We start from the raw sequence: 19,939 nt of genomic DNA, 5'->3' as shown, positions 1-19,939 counted from the left end.
GCCGAGCATCATTTATTTTAACTTGTTTACTGACATTGAGGCCACAGCTGCATCTTGCAGTTCACTATTCAATATCTCATGTCTGCTTCTCGGGTTAGAGCACGCTGGCGTCGCTCTGTTGACTGCCGCTTCTCCCTGTATGTTTTATTTTGTTTGATCCCCGTTCGTGTTGACTTTGTGGATTCCCGGTTGTAATCTTCGCAGTTATCCAACTGTCTTACTCCAACCCTGTGGATTCAGGTCGGTTTGCACCGAGGATGTCCTGCCCTAACTCTGTGGATTCTGGCCGGTTAGCTTCGCTGCTGTCCTGCCCAAATCCGCGGTTCCCTGCTGCTGTTCCAGTTGGCCTCACTGCTGTCCTGCTCCAACTTCGCGGATTCCGGCTCCTGTTTTCGGGCTGACTTCGCTGTTGTCCTGCTCCAACTTTTCGGATCCCGGCTACTGTCCCGGTTAGCTTCGTTGCTGCCCTGTTCCAAATCTGCGGTTCCCACCTACGGTGTCTGCTAGCACTGCGGCTATGCAATTACTTTGTTCCAACCCACTGACAATGATCAGTGACAGTATCTTGCAGTCAAAACACCTGGCTCTATTACTGTTAAACATGTTATATGCATGTTAACACTCCTGACATCAAGTTTGTGACTGATTTTTTAGCTCTCCTTGACTGCTTTTCCTGCACTCAACATGTAGATTTTCCTACTCATGACAAAGGTCACACACTTGACCTAGTCTGTTCTTCTTCTGTCCTGGTTTACAACCTTCATCCTCTCCTGTTTCCACTCTCTGACCATAAGCTCCTTCTATTCTCTGTCCCTGTGAATGTAGCTCATCAATCTGTTAAAAGACTTATCTCCTTCCGTAATATTAAATCTGTTGATCCCTGTTCCTTTGCTCAGTCCATCAATATGAGCTTTCCTGTTCTCACTGCTCCATCCTCTCCTGAGGTACATGCCACAAAACTGTGCTATTTCTGCGTCCCTCAATGCTTCTGCTCCTGTGAAAACCAAATTGGTCTCTTTCACCACTTCTGCTCCCTGGTTCACCACTGAGCTGCGCACTATGAAGCAAGCCGGAAGTCAGCTTGAAAGGCTGTACAAAAAAAACAAATTAACGGTGCATGCTGATGTTTATATGCAACACATGCGCAAATACAGAGATTCCTTACACACAGCCAAGTCTAGGTATCTCTCAGGTCTTATTAATGGGCCTAATGCTAACCCCCGTAATCTCTTTACAACAATCTCTAAACTTTTCAAAGCCCCTGGCAGCAATATGACACCCTCCTCTGAACTCTGTAACTCCTTCTTACACTTCTTTGAAGATAAAATTTCCAATATTAATAACTCTCTTATGATCATCTCATCTAAATCCACCTTTCCTTCCTCACTGTCTCCACAGCCCTCAGTCTGTTCTATATCCACGCCCTGTTTTTCTGATTTCAACCCTGTTACTCCTTCTCTCATCAGTGATATCATTACCCATTCTAAAAGTACCACTTGCTCTCTTGATCCCCTCCCTACCTCACTAACGAAAGCCTGCATGACTGCTTTGGTCCCTCATCTAACCTCTATTATTAACCAGTCACTGTTTTCTGGCCATGTCCCCTCAGTTTACAAATTAGCTGCAGTTACACCTATGCTTAAAAAACCTGGTCTTGACCCAGCAAATCTAAATAATTTCCGTCCGATTTCAAATCTTAAATTTGTTTCTAAAATCCTTGAGCGTGTCGTAGCCACCCAGCTGAAAACATACCTAGAATCCAATAACCTACTCGACTCATTTCAGTCTGGTTTTCGCCCTCACCATGGTACCCAAACTGCCTTGGTCAAAGTTATCAATGATCTGCTGGTGGCTGCAGATACGGGAGCCCTAAGTATTCTGGTCCTCCTTGATTTAAGTTCTGCCTTCGACACAGTAAATCATGCCATCCTCCTTTTAAGACTCTGTGAGCTGGGTGTCACTGGTTCTGCCCTTGACTGGTTTATATCTTACCAAACAGATCGAAACAATTTGTCACACTTTCTGGACATAGTTCAACCATTTCGTCCATCTCACAAGGGGTCCCACAAGGCTCTGTCCTTGGCCCATTACTATTTATTGTCTATATACTTCCCCTTGGCCATATTATCCATCATTTAAATCTTGATTTTCACTGTTATGCTGATGACACACAGATTTACCTCCGGACCAATACTTTCAACGACCCACCACTCTCCAAATTTGAACTATGTCTCTCAAAAATCAGGCACTGGATGACACAAAGTTCACTGATGCTTAATAGTAATAAAACTGACCTAATCCTCATTGGCTCCAAATCTACCCTTAATAAAACTGGCTCCCTCACACTCTCAATTGATGATGTCACCCTGTCCCCCTCCACTGTGGTCCGAAATCTTGGTGTCACCCTTGACTCTTTGCTCACGTTTCATTCCCATCTTAGTTCCATCATAAAAACCTCATTCTTCCACCTTTGCAACATTGCTAAAATCCTTCTCTTTCCCAGTCTGCAGCTGAACGCTTCATCCATGCATTCATCTCCACCCGTCTTGAATATTGTAACTCTCTTCTTTCTGGCATTAGCTCCTCACTACTACATAAACTCCAAATGGTTCAGAACTCTGCTGCCCGCCTCCTCACCCACACCCGGTCCCACCACCACATCACCCCAGTTCTCCACAACCTCCACTGGCTTCCTGTTAAATATCGTATTCAGTTCAACATCCTCCTTCTCACCTACAAAGCTCTCAATAACCAAGCTCCCTCTTACTTATCGGACCTTCTTCAACCATACACACCTAATCGAATTCTCAGATCTTCCTCAGCTGGTTTACTCACCATTCCCCCTTCTGAGCTGCGTAGTCTTGGAGACCGAGCCTTCTCCAGACATGCCCCTCACATTTGGAACCCCCCCCCCCTCCAATTTACAAATGCATTACAAAATGCATTTGTAAACCATTAGGCTGGTTTCCAGCATGCAAACTGACTGGACAGCTAGCAAATTATGGAAATTATTTTTTTAATAATTACATTTGTATTTAACTATTTATATGTTTATTTCATGCTCCTTGCAGCCTTGCACTATGAAATAATTAAATCTGTCAACATCATCTGTCAGTGGATGGGCATGAACCTTTATTTATATATTAAATATATAGATTATATTTATATAATCTTTAAAATTGAAATACAAACGTATCCTATGCCGTAGGCTACACGTCAATGCAAACCCTACAGTGTAGTCTGACCTCTATGGAGGTATGTTTGGTGCAAAGCCCCTGAGCACCTATGACAGTGAAATTTGTAGTTGTAGAAAACTCTCACAAATACAACTTAACATTTACACCTTTACAAATTCTTCATTGCAGGTGCACAAATACAATTCTACCCACACAAGTATAAAAATGTCATACACTCACAGTTTTGCTACAGTTGCAGTGGTGAATATGGCAAAAAACACATTCACAGACTCGTATAAAACATGTACCAGAAATCTGACAAATAGTAATTTCATTTTCTACATGGACCTCCGGACATCCATGTTTGTTTTCTGGAGAAGGCTTTGTTGCAAAAGCGAAGTTTTAGCAGGTATAGTCACTGACTCGTGTTTGTGCAAGGCAAATATCCCCCAAAATAAACTTAAAAAAATGCAGCTGTGTAACTTGCATTGCGCAGATTCACATAATGTGCAACGTTTGAGCATATTTTATACAAGTGTGTGAATGGGTTCTGCCATATTCACCATATTCACCACTGCAACTGTAGCAAACCTGTGAGCGTATGATATTTTTGTACTTGTGTGTGTATAATTGTATTTATGCACTAGCATGAAGAATTTGTAAACGTGTAACTGTTAAGTTATGGGAGTGGAAAAAAATATTCAGGATTGCAACACCTGAAGAAATATATTCTGTGACTTAAAATATATTGATACACGCATGACTCTTTTCTACAACTACAAATTTCACTGTCACAGGTGCTCAGGGGTTTTGCTATGTGTCGCGACGATGCATTGACTGTGATTGGTCAGAAGTCAGACGGATATTGTTTAAGCAGAACCAAAGAAATAAACATTGCACACAGACGCAGACAGCAGCACATTTATAGCAAGAGATATCCTCAGACATGGAGTGGGCTTCAGGGATGAATAAAAATTTTGAACAAAGGAAAAATAACTAAACGAGAAGCAATACCACTCGGGAAAAGCATGCCAGCTTTGTATTAGTTACTTTCCTAGCACCTCGTGTAAACTCTGTCCAAACAACTTCCTACTCTCTTAATAGTGCTCTTAAAGATTTATAAAAGTAATTCTACTTCAGCACTACATAGTTTAGAGGAAGATGTTTGAGACTCAGCCCCAGTGGTGTGGCGGTGTAATTACAGAGTGACACAGACACCAATGCCTATGGGTTGTGCCAATGCCTAGGCTCTACATAAAATCAACGTAGAAGTATAAAACGGCCTTTAAAGTCGACTCTCTGATCCAGTCAGATTGATAGCCTGTAGTTGGCTAAACTGTTTGAGGACATATTATCCATTTAAAAACTTATTATTACACATGTTTATTTTCTTTCTAGTCGGAAGGTGGTGAGATTGAGGTGATCCGAGCTGGGGGTCAGATGAGGACAAAACCGCTAATCCCTGAAATGTGCTTCAGAACCACCACAGAGGAAAGTGCTGAATTCCAGCTCTCCACACCTCATCTGGAGCCTGATGGCACCAGCCTGCTGATCAGCTGCTCTCAGTGCTGTGTTCGTGTTCACACCAGTGAGTAACACTCTCACTCATTAACAGACACAACATATTTTTTGGATCTTATATTGTAAATGCATCCAAACATCCATAGAAAACAAACAACTTGATTTGGGAACATGTTCACAGCAAAACACCAGTCACTTTTCTGCTGTAGAGTTAAATGGTTCCCATTTTGTTTGGCCAGTTACTGTTTCTATTTCCATCACCAACAATAATCCAGGTTTAAATATTCATCCTATATTCATGTTCCTAAATTAAATCCCTTCTATGATTCAGCTATACAGCTTTTTTTTTAAACTTGAGTTTAACATTTGATAAAAGCTGGGTATTTTAGTTAGATCACAAACTGATGCAAGTGTTATTGCATATCATTATAATCAAATACGAGAGAATTATATACGTGTTAAATTTATCATTTAATGCATGATGTGTTGATACAGTTTTACATCTTATGTATTTCCATACACATCACAATATACTCTCAGTAAAAGAACAATAAAACTGAAATTAATTCCCCAACATTGTACCTGCTTATAATGGCATTTCAGGCTATGAACCACCCTCAGAACTTGCACTATATCTAATCTGATAAATCAAATGTTTTCCCTCATATAATGGACATGCAAGTATTTTTTACTATTGCCCTTTTTCCCCCTTGCTTCTCTCCTCCAGGTTGCTATGGTGTGGCGCCTGAGAGAGTCACCAAAGACTGGAAATGTGCCCGCTGTAAAGCCAATGCCTTGACCGAGGTCAGTGTGTTGACAATGTCTTTGAAAGAGGAACCTAGTCTTTTTTCAGAACAGAATTTCATCATGTGTAAAGTGTCAGTACAAAAAAGCAGATCATCTTATCTCTCATTTTATTAAAAAAATGTATTGTTAACCGCTGCTCGTTTGTGGAACAGTATATTAGCGTAATAATTTCACATTTTTCTTTGTAAAAACCTCCTTTTGAGAAACGTTTTTAGAATTTTGTAATATATTAACATCAGGTAGTTTAAGTTTAAAATTAAAAAATGAAACATACCATAAAATTGACATGCAGCTCAATATCTTGATGCATTAATGAAAAATTAAACATGTTTTCGATTCAGAGCTGCCAGTCTTATGATTTAAAACAATATATTTGTAATATTGCTTTAGAAATATGGCTACAGTGCTGTATAACTACAGTAACAACCTCTACTCTAGGGGAAGGCTTTACCTTAGATGATGGAACATTCCTATGAGGATTTGGTAGCATTCAGCCCCAAGAGCATTAATGATTTTATGATAGTTTAGAACTCCACTGCTCTAAAGCCCATATTTGGAGGTGCTTTATACCTCTCAAGCCCATGCTTGACACTGAACATTATTGATTGATTTTTATACAGTATGACTCTGCAATGCACATGTAGCTTTACAGACTGACAGTAAAAATGATGCAAAGATTTTATTCCAATTTGAATCTGCAGTGCAGTTTTAAAGTAATAAGTAGTGTAGTGTTTTAAATCCAATGTGAATCTGCTGTGTTAGTTTTAAAGTAATTGTTTTTTAACCGTAGTAATTTTGATCCAACGTGAATCTACACTGTCTGAATAGTTTGTGCAGAATGAACTCGAAAACTGATTGCTCTGTATAATTCTTTTCCCAGAGTTGTTGTTTGTGCTCATTAAGAGGTGGAGCCTTACACAAAGCCAACAATCACAAGTGAGTACAAGGGTCAAGTGAAACAGCCTTGACCCATATAGACCTTACATTGGCATTCTCCACTCTGAATTTTTGGTTAATTTAAAAAGCAGTTAAAGGCTAAGCAGGCTTATGTTCTATGCTATTTTATCGTGTATCTGGGATTGTATATTTTATGTTGTTTAATGTGTTTTGTAAAGCACATTTTTTGTTGAATTTTGCTGTACAAAAATATTTTCACTGTTTCTTTGCTTGGGCTGCTTATTCTGTGTAATGGGTTTTCTAAAGAGGGTGTGTGTTTCATTTTTGGATATTTCAGGTGGGTGCATGTGTTGTGTGCGGTGGCCGTGCTTGAGGCACGTTTTGTGAACATAATGGAAAGATCGCCAGTTGATCTCAGTGGAATTCCCTTACAGAGATTCAAACTGGTAAACCAAAAAATCTTGTCTTCTTTTAAAACCCACTGACACTACATTTATGGCATTTAGTAGACACTATTATCCAAAGCAACATCTAGTTATTGTCATATTACAGATGTACTTTTATGGCATTAAGACTCCTGCCCAGCATGTTGTGGTATTCCTTCAAATGTAACAGAGTGCAGATATAAGAATGCAAAGATCACCAAAAAAAAAAAAAAAACATAGCATAACAGCATTCATATTCTTAGCGGTACATGCTTTCTACAACTGCATCCCAGCCGTGTTATTATACACGTCTACTGGTTTCACCCATCATGTATAGTGGAACTATAGTGGTTTAATGTGATGTGATGTGGATGAAAGCAATAGAGGTATTAAGAAAAAATATTATTTATTTTGTGGCTCTTTTGAATAGGAAGCCACATTGATGGTTCTCTAATTTTTTTGGTATTACTCAACACTTCACAAACAGCAGTTCACAAAAAGCTCATAAAATTGCTGCTTAAGCGATAAAGCGTGCATTATCTTGTATAACATCGTGACTGGAATTCATTTGCAGAAAACATTTATGTACTGTTAAGAATATGACTGACATAATGCTGTTTACAGACATTCACAACCTTGAGTGTTCTATTGCACTTCTGTAGTTTGACAAAAACAAGGAATAAAGCAAAAAAATATATATATATCAATTGTGTTGTAATATATTTCCTTCCACATAAAATAAAAAAAGGACTGCTTTGGGTTCTGCTTCAAGCCAAACACCAATGAAACACTCACAGTTCCATTATTTTAGATGGAACTGAGGCACCAAATTGTAAATGCTGCACTATTTAAGGTGAAATAAATAAACACATTTTAGCTTTATTTTTGCTGTTTCACATAATTAAAAGTCGGGTCATCATCAAGGCCAGTTTTGCAGCAGGTTCAATATTATCTTGCAGTCATTGTGTTTCTGTATATGCTATTATAGCTGCACAAGCTGAGTGTGACCTTCTACATTTTGTTAAATCACACATTTTTTGTAGAGCTAAGTATTTTCCTGTTGAAGTGTTATTTGGGTGTTTTCTGAAAACACCATTGGTCATGTTGTATATGAGCAAATGTGTGATGGACTTTTTCCAGTTGTTGTTAACTATGTATTTTACAGAAATGTTATTACTGTAAGAGGAGAATTAAGAAGCCGTCAGGTTGCTGTGTTCAGTGTTCTCACGGCCGCTGCCCCACATCCTATCATCCCACCTGCGCTCAGGCCGCAGGGGTCCTCATGCACCCGGATGACTGGCCCTTTGTTGTCTATGTCACTTGCTGCCGCCACAAAGGCCCTGTTCACTTAGAGGTAAACGCTTTTATAATTCCAGTTTCAAAAGGCTCCAGGAAGATTTCTTTAGTTTATTTATTAACAAAAAATAGGCGTCACTGATTAAACAATTTCAAATAAAATTTCAAGTGAACCTTGATATTAACACATCAGACTCAACACACTTTTCAGCCTATATGGGCTGCTAAGAGCAAAGGAAACTTTAGGGAAATTTAATTTTTTGCCATTTGAATTGATGGGATTGATTCAGAAACTGTATTTGATCTCTATGCATGCAAATATAAGCATTATTAAAATTTCAAATAAGTACATCTATTTTGAGATTTCTCCCGATTCTCTGAATCTTTTGATAATATTATGGGCTGTAGATGATGAAATCCCTACATTTCTTGGAATTGTATGTTGAGAAACGTTAGTCTTAAACTGTTGGACGACTTGCTCACGCAGTTGTTCACAAAGTGGTTAACCTCTCCCAATTTTTGCTTGTGAACGACTGAGACCTTCAGGAATGCTCCCTTTATACCCAATCATGACACTCACCTATTTCCAATTAACATGTTCACCTGTGGAATGTTCCAAACAGGTGTATGAGGATTCCTCAACTTTCCCATTTTTTGTTGCCCCTGTCCCAAATCTTTTGGAATGTGTTGCAGGCCTCTAATTCAAAATGAGTAAATATTTGCAAAAAATGTATATTCACATGTATACTCACAGCAAATGCACAAGTAAAAAGACCAACAGGTCAATATTCATATAACATGTAAAAGTAAATCTGACCATGAGCATTTTAAACTGTGTGAAGCTGTGTGTGTATATGTCACTCTGTTATCAACTAACTCACCTACACCGCATTCTCACAGCAATGGGGAAATCATTTGAACCACACCAGTATAAACAAACATATAAAAATTTATTTTATAATCTGTCCAAAAACCTAAAAGAAAGACATAAATTAAGTGAGAGGAAGAAACAGGTCAGAGCTCTTAAAGAAGAATTTATTTCTGTTCCGTAGTAAACCGAAAGACAAACATGCAGAGTCAAATTGCTGAAGGGAGTTCAGGAAGACACACAGGAAGACACACAGGAAGACACACAAGAACCCCCACAGCACAAACATTCTGTTTTTTGTTCTTTAGTGGTGTGATGCTTTAGTAGGAACAGATAGAAAAAAACAAAATGGCTGTCCAAGTTTTGCTTGGAAACCCCATAATCATTTTACTGCTACTCAAGATAATGTGGGTGATTAAAACTCGCTCTTTTCACTCTGCAAGAAATCCCCAAATGAAAAAAAAAATTGGCTCTGCTAGCTACCACAGTGCCTGGTGTGATCTAAATATACTCGATAAGCAAACACATAATATTCCTATAACAGTACGTTAGAGTAAATCTTGGACATGGTATGACTTTATGATTAAAAAATAATAGTGCCCAACTCTATCTATCCTACATGTAGGTATTAGGAGAAAAAAATAAGTTATGTGATACAATTTCACATCAAGGAGTTTGCCAATGTTCTAAATTGGACTAAACCATATAAAACATTTTAGACATATGACACCCAGAGTTCCTAATACATACTAGAACATAAGGGCAATGTGGTTTATAATATAAAACTAATATATGCAAAAGCCTGAATTAGCATCCACACTGTGAATCCTGGAAGCTGTTTGTTTTGATAACAGTAAATGTAAAGTAGGTTTGTATTCATGAGACACACCCTTACACTGTCCAAATAAACCATGTATCTTCAAAAACATAACTTCTTAACCTTCAATGGAAGTCAATGTAAAAATATTTAATTCCAATTTTCCAGAAGTATTTCTATTGGTCCATTCATCATGAAAGGTTCGCATAATGTGAGGGACAGCTGCTGTGCTCAAATATGTAGTAAACTAAAAATCAACAAAATAGGAGATAAATGTTTTTCTTTGGACAACGACATTTTGATTCCTGTACTGTTGATTTTGGATTGGATTGCATATCCAAAACATTATTATGCACTTTTTTCCTCAAACTGGTTGTTATGAAATTATCTTTAAAAACAGTTAAAGCAGTAATCTCTGAACCAAATATTTCTCATACCTTTGTACATATTTCAGTGTATCAGCTGCCCTCGCTAGCATACTATTTGCTAATGCCTGCTCGGGTATATACGATATGGCTTTGTTGGTGTAAGTGTCTCTAATGAAATATAACCTCTTTACTCCTTCAGCGGAACAAAGAGTCCATGAGAGAACTCTGTGTGGGCCAGAAAGTAATCTGCAAGCACAAAAACGGCCGTTACTACCAATGTGATGTGGTCCAGCTTTCCAAAGAGACGTTTTACGAGGTCAACTTTGATGATGGTTCTTTCAGTGACAACCTATTCCCTGAGGATATTGTGGTAACTTGAGTTTTTCTTGAAGTTTTTTTTTTATATACATATATAAAATATTTACACTCATTGTCCATAAAGGAGCACTTTGTAGTGATACATTTACAGACTGTAGTCCACCTGTTTCTCTGAATACTTTCTTATCCCCATTTCACCTTGCTCTTCTGGTACTGTGAGGGCCCTAACCATTGAAAAGCAGAGTAGAATGAGGATAGACAGAATGCAGAGAAACAGGTGAACTACAGTCTGTATTTGTAGCACTACGAAGTGATCCTGTTTGGACAATGAGTGTAGATTCAGTGTGGGTGTTTATATACTTTTAGTTTAAGTAGGCTGCAAATATTAAATTATTCTATCTCATAGCAAACAATTCCATACTGTACATATACAAACAGCAATCAGCCATAACGTTTAAATGACCTTCATTTTTCTACACGTTTTTTCCTTTATGTCAGCACCTCTTCCCAATATATTGGTGCACTTTGAAGTTCTACAATTCCAGACTCTATTCTCTCTGGTATTTTGTTAGTTCCCTGTCACTTTGTAATGATCAAGGCCCTCATATGTCAAATAACCTAATCCTCATATGTCAAATAACCTAATCCTCTGGAATATCTCCAAAAAATCTCACAAGCCTCTGACATGTTCTTGAGCTACATCTGAAACTTTGAATGAGCTGGAGCAAAGGACGAAATGTGGTCTGGCAGTTAAAAATTAAATATCAGAGACAGCAGTATGACCGCACCCTTTTTTTTTTTGGGCCCACCTCATTTACAAACAGTATATTTCTGGTGCCAGAAATGCAACTTATGGCCAAAAGTTTGTGTACACATCCAGCAATTCTTAAATCATTGTGCAATGTTTTAATTAATTAGGCTTTTGATTTGCTGAATTAATATCTTCTCTTCCCTGAAAGCTTTACATTAGATGAATACTGTGTACATTTGATAGTATTTACCAAAGAGATCACAGTTCCACTGCTTCACAAATAATTGGCATTGAGGATAAGGAGCTCAGGCTCATATGCTTCTACTCCAGAGTGTGTCAGATTTTAAATGCTTTCTTAAAGTATCTGAATTTAACCATTATACTTAGTGATACAACAGACAAGATATACAACAGACAAGATACATGAGATAGTAGATACAAGAGATATGCTGAATTGCGAATTATAACTGAAAATATGTATTGATATGAATGAAATCATGTTTATTGTTGGTGAGTTCTTTTGACTTTGTGTCACACACTGGAGTATAGTTTATATTAACTCTATCTTGTCAGCATTTTTCAGGCTTTATATCAAATTGTTTTTATTTTCAGTCAAGAATTTTCATCTCAGTACTTTACTAAGTGTTATGAAATAAATAAGATCTGCAGGCAGGAAATGTCCCTACCTGCTGTTTTCTGTGACAATGTTTCTTCACCCGATTCATTTTATTTGTTGCACAGTTTCTCTATCTATCGAAGAGGGGTGGGGTGGTTCAGCCTTCTAGCTCTAAGCAGAAGGCATCCAGAACTCCAGCCCAAGTTCCGGGTGCTTTCCCCTCCATCAGTCTGCTTTTATACGACACTTAACCTTTGGTTTGGTTATCCTGTACAATTTGTAGTTCTTTGTTTTGTGTTTATATAGAGTCGTGACTGCAGTCAGCTGGGTCCCCCACCTTTAGGAGAAGTAGTCCAGGTGCGGTGGACTGACGGTCTCATCTATGGAGCCAAGTTTGTAGCAGCTCATGTCATCCAAATGTACCAGGTAGTCCTTTAAAATTGTATTATTGTCATTATATTGTTTTGTGTTTTTTTGGACTCAAAAAAAAACATCACAAAAAAGAAAAACAAGAAGCACAATCACTTTTAAAAGGAAAAACACACTTAGAACCACATTTTAAATTGACAGATCTCTAATAAAGTTCATGGTTTCAGTCAACAGTAGCTCAACAGTGGCTGCCCTTGCATGATCCAATCTGGCAGTAGCTCGCTCCAGTATGTAAGCATCCATATACAAATGCAAAATGTGTTATTTATGAAATGCTAGCACAGGCTTCCAGTATCCGTAGTTTCAGGTGCTGCACATCTCGTATCTTCACAGCATAGACAATTGCCTTCAGATGACCCCAAAGATAGAAGTCTAAGGGGGTCAAATCGGGAGACCTTGGGGGCCTTTCAACTAGCCCACGACGAACCATCCACTTTCCAGGAAACTGTTCATGTAGGAATGCTCGGACCTGACACCCATAATGTGGTGGTGCACCATCATGCTGGAAAAACTCAGGGAACGTGTCAGCTTTAGTGCATAAAGAGGGAAGCACATTATCATGTAGCAGTTTTGCATATCCAATGGCCTTGAGGTTTCCATTGATGAAGAATTTCCCCACTATCTTTGTATCCCATATACCACACCATACTATCAAGATGTGCAGCACCTGAAACTACGGATACTGGAAGCCTGTGCTAGCATTTCTCCTGCGGTGTTGCTATCAGTGTGAAGAGTGGGAGAAGAGGGTTGCATTGACAATCCAACACAATGGGCAGCACTTTGAACACATTTTATAAGTGGTCAGAAACTTGTAAATAACTCATGAAAGAATAAAGTTACGTTAAAACCATTGTTTTTCTTGTGAAATTCCCAATAAGTTTGATGTGTCACATGACCCTCTTCCTATTGAAAAAACAAAAGTTGGATCCAACATGGCCGACTTCAAAATGGCCACCATGGTCACCACTCATCTTGAAAAGTGCCCTCCCCTTCCCATATACTAATGTGCCACAAACAGGCAGTTAATATCACCAACCATTCCCATTTTATTAAGTTATACCCATATAAATGGCCCACCCTGTATAATTGTTTGCACCCCTAGGGTGGAAGGTTGAAAACCCCTGGTATAAACACCTAAGTGAGGTTTTCTAACTGTTGGATGGTGTTGTACAGGTGGAGTTTGAGGACGGATCCCAGCTCACAGCTAAGCGAGACGACGTCTACACATTAGATGAAGAGCTTCCAAAGAGAGTGAAATCAAGGCTGGTAAGAAAAATCTATTATGTGTGTGCTAACTGCATCCTCCCTTTAATGAGAACTGAAACATGACATTTCATTGTCATGTTCTGTTTGTGTGTCTCTCTAGTCGAAAGCCTCAGATATGCGCTTTGATGGAATGTTCGCTGAGAAGAAGGTTCAGGACAGCAAGAGGCAGCGAGTTATCAACTCCAGATATCGGGGAGATTACATCGAGCCAGTCATCTACAGAGCTATCATGGAGTAGCCAGCGCCTTCTTCCCTCACACCACCAGCACACACACTCTTTTTCTCAGAGATACACCCACACATACAAACAGACACACTCCAGCCCACAACACAAAATGGGCCATGGACATTCTCTTTCTGTTTTTCTGGGGACACTTTTTGTAACATTTTAATTAGTCCAAAAATATCATCATCTGTCTGGTCTTTGAAAAGCAGTTTGATTTCTTAAAATCATCTTTTACAGAGGGTGAGCATCTCTCTGAATAAACAAACCCATACCACATTCACACCACTTCAGGAAGTTTTTAATATACTCTATCCCAAAAGCATTAGTAAATGAAATTTGTATTCATTTGATAAACTTTTTCTATCTTAATTACAAGAGAAAGACTTCTTTTTCATCTTTCACTTTGCATTAATTTATTTTTTATGTTCAGGGTGCTATTTCTGCCCATATTTTATAGATTGGAGGAACCATTGCCATTTTATTAATACAAATGCCTCCTTTTCTTTTTAAATAGATCTACACTGTCATCAATTGTACAATTGCATTCCTGAATATTGTAGACTACTTGGAATATAATGAACTTAGCATTTTTTGTTTGTTTGTTTTGCATTATTTCTGGTTTGTTTTCTTTTTTACCAGCCTATTTATTAGATGGTGCTTTATGAAAGTAGCCTTTTGCAATATAATCGTTACAGTGCTGTAAAAAGATTCTGGCTGGATGATGTGGTTTCTGTTTTGACTGAAATGTGTATGTAGAGTTGCGATTAATTTGGAAATAATGCCACGGATTTCCTCCCCAGTTCCCACAGCTCTTTCATTAATGTGTTTGAAGCGTTCTGCCTTGCACTCTGAACTGAATCTTGTTTTTTTTTTGTTTTTTTTAAGTAACTTACTGCTGTTGCAAACTTCTTCAATCTCTATGCTTTAAATAAGCTGTGTTTTGCACTTCCATGCTGTATTTGCAGTAGCCATGTTCCAGAATAATAAAGGGTATAAAGGAATTAAGCATTAAACCCCACCCCACCGCCACACACACACACACACACACACACACATACATTCATGGAGGTTAAAGATGGCCTTTTGATGCCCTTTGCTTGCCTGTGTACGGTGTGTATTCTGTGTCTGTTAGGACCATATAGTTGAACAGCCTTCTGGATATTAGTTGTCCCTCTCTGTCGCTAAGTAGGAAGGGGACCTATATCACCACTTTCAGAAGAAATGACATTATAAAAGGAAAATGTTTTTTATTCAGACGCTTATTTTATTGTATTGCTTTTATTAAGTGTTTAATGTTCATATACTGTGAGATAGATGTATGTATGTAGTTAATTTAATAACATTGAGCTGCCATTGCGTTCGGGCTGCTTTTTGTTTTCCAGCTTTTCTTAAAGAAACATGAGCCTCCATCAACACTGCGCTTCATGAATGCAGAGGCTCTGAGACTTTGATTCATGCCTTTTGTAAAGATCATCAGTGTGTGTCAGTAAAATGATGTGGGCCTACACAATGCTTCTGTGAGTTTTCTTAAGCGTACCAAGTAATGTTACCGTAAACAGTACATTTTTAAAATAAGATTACACTTAAAAAATCAGTTTGTTACATGGTTATTAATAAGGAAATCCTTAAAGGGGATGTCTACTATTGTGGGGAAACTGTCCTCTGGTTTGTTTAAGTTCAGAACATGTGTCAAACCAAATACTACTGAAAGTCAAAATCTATTGATTAGATACATTGATTCACTGTTTGTATTACAACAGAAACTCATATTTGTTTGATTTTGAAACAGCAAAAATAAGTAAATATTACCCACCTATGGAGCAGGAATAGAGTAATATCCTCATCTCTTTTCATGCTTTTCAAAGGTTTTTTTTCTTCAATTACGTTGAACATGGTTTGTTCAAGTCCCTTATCTCAAGTCCGAGTCATATGGCAAGTCCCAAGCAAGCATGGTTACGCTGTGACAACCTTTGGTATCACAAACATTGTTTTGGTGCCTACAGCGTTGTTTGGTGCTCACTACATTGTCACAACTTTCTGACGAATTACATTTCAATGTTTTGACAACATAGCAAGCACCAAGCACACAACTTTGTGGGCTTTTCCCCTTAATGTTTCTTTTGCCTTTGTTTGGTGACCTGCGATCAGCTCCCCCCTGCCCCCTGATAATTTCTATAATTCATATAAAATGTTTCATTAACGATGATATGATTTTTAAACATATTTTCAATATTTCAATATACATTATTTACAACAGGGCGGCATGGTGTCGCAGCAGGTAGAGTCACAGTCACAGAGCTCCAAGGACCTGGAGGTTGTGGGTTTGATGGCTTTTCAACCATAAGAGACTTGAGACTTGACTTGGACTTGCAATGAAACACTTGAGACTTCATTAAACTTGCCCTTGAAAGATATCAGACATGACTTGGACTCAAGCTCAAAGACTTGAGACTTGACTTGGACCTGCAGAAAATTACTTTTGAGTACCAATAGTTGTGAGTACTTGTGAGTCATAGAGTTATTGGTGTAACAGGGCTATTCACTGTATAGAACTGTGTACCAGCCCTACCTCTGCACAACCCAAGTTTTGGTCTCAAACACATTAAGGCGGCGAGAAGTTCTACAAATTAACGCTTGACGAGGCCACAGCTGTTCACCAAAAACCATTCCAGGTGATGACCTCGTGAAGCTGATTAAGAGAAAGTTGTCATCACAGCAAAAGGTGGCTACTTTGAAGAAACTAAAGTATTAAACATTCTGGGTTGATTAACAGTTTTTGGTTACTACATAATTCCACGTGTTCCTTCATAATTTTAATGTCTTCCATATTACAGTGCAGAAAATAATAAAAAACTAAGATAAACCATTGAATGAGCAGATGTCCAAACGTTGACTGGTGCTGTACATTCCCAATATGTGGAAGATGGCCCAAAACCAACATACGCTTATCTGTTTGATTTTGCACACACAGCTGAGGTTGCGGTATTTAATTTGATCACTGTGTATCTTGAAAGTTGCCTTTATGACTGATAAAGGGAAAAAGACAAGACAAAAAACAGTGAAGTTCACCCATCACCAAATATTCATGAATGCATGTCAGAATTGTGTGTGTGGATGTGGATGTAGGACTGTAATATTTCAAAACACATTAAGTTTTTTCAGATATTTTGGCAGAAATGTGAGCAGACTGTACTTTCTCTGTAGGTATTGCCTCCGTTCAGGATCAGATTCTCAGCGTTCCTTGTAACACATGTTGTCTCGCAGTGGCACTTACGTGCATTCTTTAACAGATGCACATTCATTCAATCATTGTCTATAACTGCTCATTCAGTTCAAGGTCACGGTGGGTCCGGAGCCTACCCGGAATCACAGGGCACAAGGCGGGAACACACCCTAGAGGGGGAAACAAATAAAAACATAAAATAAAATAAGAATAGTGTAAAATGTATAAAATATTTTTTGGGTAGACTGCTTTATGTTTAACATTTGAAAAGTGTTAATTATTCAAGTAGGATTTACATAAATTATATTGTTTACATTATTACATAATACATACAGTGATCAGTAGTAGACCAAACAGTAAATTTACAGGAGCAAGCGTAAAAAAGATCAAAGCGAGCGCTCATACGTGCCTCGAGTTGCCTTAACGACGGTGTTAAATTTACTGAGAAAAATACAATGATGGACCGTTTTTCTGTTCTATACTCTATCAAATAACCATCCGTTTTTAAATTTTTTTATATCTTTTCTTTAAATTAAAATAGATTTACTAAAAAAATTCTTGTAATTTTCATTACAAGACAAGTAATGATAAGAACATTAACTAAATAATCAATATTTAATCAATAATTGTAAATCAATATGAAATTAAAAATTAGAAAACTAAAAATAATCCGTATAAAATCCCAATTATTTTACTACACCCAAAGAAGTTTCACACGCAATTTTCTGTTTACGGCCGTAGCCTCAAACGGGGGAAACCAGGACCAATAGTGTTTGAACAGTGGTGTGAAGCCTCCTATCAGCCCTCAGCTCTCTCCGTTGTTTTCGTCGTTGCACTGTGAGAGCGGTTAAGTGTGTGAATGTTAACTGCACTAACGCACTGAAGTCAGTTAGAAAAATGCCGTTTTCAGCATGCAAACCGGGTGGATATGAGGAAGCAAGATAACGGCATGTTCTGCGCGATGTTGTCTTCCTGTGGTCTGGTTGTTTAATCGATTCTCCGTGTGTTCTCGAGGATATCATTGAGACTCATGCGGTAAAAAAGGTAACGGAGACCAGTAGAGACACAAGCTAACCAGCTAGCTTCTACACTCCACATGTTTACAAGAGCGAGGGCATTTTAATCACTATGACTGCTTATGTAAAAGCTTTATCGGGTGACGGGTTTATTTAACTGCCTGATGTTAGTCTCTTCGCTAGTTGAAAAATGAGTCGATACATTTTCTGATTAAATATCGCCAGGTGGCTAGTTAGCTTGTGTTTAAGGACGTCCTCTTGTTGGGGATGGCCACGTTCGTGTCTCTGCTTTAAACAGCCTTTTGGGTTATAAGCTCTATCAGATGTACCTCTGAATGTGCCTGTATCACCTTAACGTAGTTGTAGAGGGAAAATGCTTGAAAAATCTTACTTAAATAAAGTTGATACTTTAGAGCTGACTTATAGCCTTTATAAACCCAGTTTTTAGAGTTGGGGCACTTTCTAATATGCAGTTAAAAACTTAAAATTGTAATGCGTTAAATATAAAATTGTTTGGAATTGTACATGTGCAAAGAAAACATTTTCAGTGGTTTCAGTGACATATGAACAACAAACTGGTGAAAATGCTACATTTTAAGCTCCTGGGACTCATTTGAATTAAATTTTCTTTGGTATAATTTTAAACTTGGGTGTTATGTGAAACATTCAGCAAAGTTTAAATAACAACACAAAACAGAAATATAAATCTCTCCTCAGAAATGACTAGTACCGCTCTCCTCTTGATGTACAGTGAGCAGGTCCTGAAAGTGGGTAATGCTTGGAGCTGGGCGATTTTCATGATTAATTTGGTTAATTCCTGTTAAGGTTTTTGCTCAGTGTTGAGATTCTACATGTTTACACACCTTTATGATTTAACTAGAACATCAATAAATACTATTCAAATGTTCATGCACCATGAATGAAAACACACCCTAACTGGATAACCGTCTCCCGCAGACCTACACGCTGATAGCAGCCAGTAACACGGTGGTAAATTTGGTTTCATATTCGACATTCGTTTGAGATTCGAAATTCCCCTTTTTTTCGCTAGTTACAAAACGTATATTCACAGGTACAGTTGTAGATTCATAATGTAACAAAAGAAACCAAAAAAATGACATCCATAACCGTTATTTACTAAACCGTACTTGTTGAGATTAAGCCAGAAGCGCTGCCGTTTTCACTGTTTTTACCCCTGAACCCAGCTCCAGCTTTAGGGACCATCGCACAATTACTAGAATAAACGTTTAGCGTTTAATGTTAATATCCAAATATTAATCTCCTTCCTTATTGTTCCCAATGATGTCACATCTACTTACAAATGTACAGATATTCTTCACACATTACAAGGCTTATTTTGGTGAAAAATAAAGTCATTTATTGTGTAATGATTAAAATTTTCATATAAATCTATTAATCTCTCATGTTGTTGGACCTAAAGGTGTCAAACCAACACAGAACAAAATTTATCCTTTACACACTACAAGACTTATTTAATTTATAATGGTGTTAATAGCCAAAGGAATCTACAGATCCAAAAGAGTTGAGACATTGTGCAAAATGTAAATAAAAAAAAAAGTGTACGCCATTTTGAAAAATATTTGCCCATTTTGAAAAATATTTGCCCATTTTGAATTTGATTCCAGAAACACGTTCCAAAATGGTTGGGACAGGGGCATGTTTACCACTGTGTTACATCACACTCTGTAAGCGTTTGAGAACTGAGACCAGTTGCTGTAGTTTTGAAAGTAAACTGTTTCTGATTCTTGGTTGTTACAAGATTTCAGCTGCTCGAAAGCTCGGGGTCTCAGTTATAGTGTTTTTCATTAGGTAATGCACCAGATGATTTCAGTTGGTGACAGGTCTGGATTAGTTTAGCTCCCGGACTCTTTTACTAAGAAGCCATGCTGTTGTAACCC

The 19,939-nt window shown here is 38.0% G+C and overlaps 2 protein-coding genes across 6 annotated transcripts in view; both read left to right on the top strand.

Moving 5' to 3' along the window:
- The window catches only part of kdm4aa (lysine (K)-specific demethylase 4A, genome duplicate a), a 33,717-nt gene extending 18,439 nt beyond the window's left edge, over nt 1–15,278 (top strand). For both annotated transcript variants that reach the window (XM_066663234.1, XM_066663233.1), the window contains exons 15-23: nt 4,575–4,764; nt 5,425–5,501; nt 6,385–6,440; nt 6,739–6,847; nt 7,992–8,180; nt 10,375–10,545; nt 12,167–12,286; nt 13,463–13,555; nt 13,656–15,278. In XM_066663234.1, coding sequence (XP_066519331.1) covers nt 4,575–4,764; nt 5,425–5,501; nt 6,385–6,440; nt 6,739–6,847; nt 7,992–8,180; nt 10,375–10,545; nt 12,167–12,286; nt 13,463–13,555; nt 13,656–13,793 — 1,143 coding nt within the window. In that variant the 3' untranslated portion in view covers nt 13,794–15,278. The remainder of the gene's footprint in view (nt 1–4,574; nt 4,765–5,424; nt 5,502–6,384; nt 6,441–6,738; nt 6,848–7,991; nt 8,181–10,374; nt 10,546–12,166; nt 12,287–13,462; nt 13,556–13,655) is intronic.
- Nucleotides 15,279–17,790: 2,512 nt separating this feature from the next.
- st3gal3a (ST3 beta-galactoside alpha-2,3-sialyltransferase 3a) overlaps nt 17,791–19,939 on the top strand; it is a 68,453-nt gene continuing 66,304 nt past the window's right edge. For all 4 annotated transcript variants that reach the window (XM_066663912.1, XM_066663914.1, XM_066663911.1 and 1 more), the window contains exon 1: nt 17,791–18,048. The gene's annotated coding sequence lies outside the window, so the exon portion shown is untranslated. The remainder of the gene's footprint in view (nt 18,049–19,939) is intronic.

Source organism: Hoplias malabaricus, chromosome 3, assembly GCF_029633855.1.
Source record: "Hoplias malabaricus isolate fHopMal1 chromosome 3, fHopMal1.hap1, whole genome shotgun sequence".
Taxonomy (NCBI): Eukaryota; Metazoa; Chordata; class Actinopteri; order Characiformes; family Erythrinidae; genus Hoplias; species Hoplias malabaricus.
This window is presented reverse-complemented; position numbering and strand designations above follow the sequence as displayed.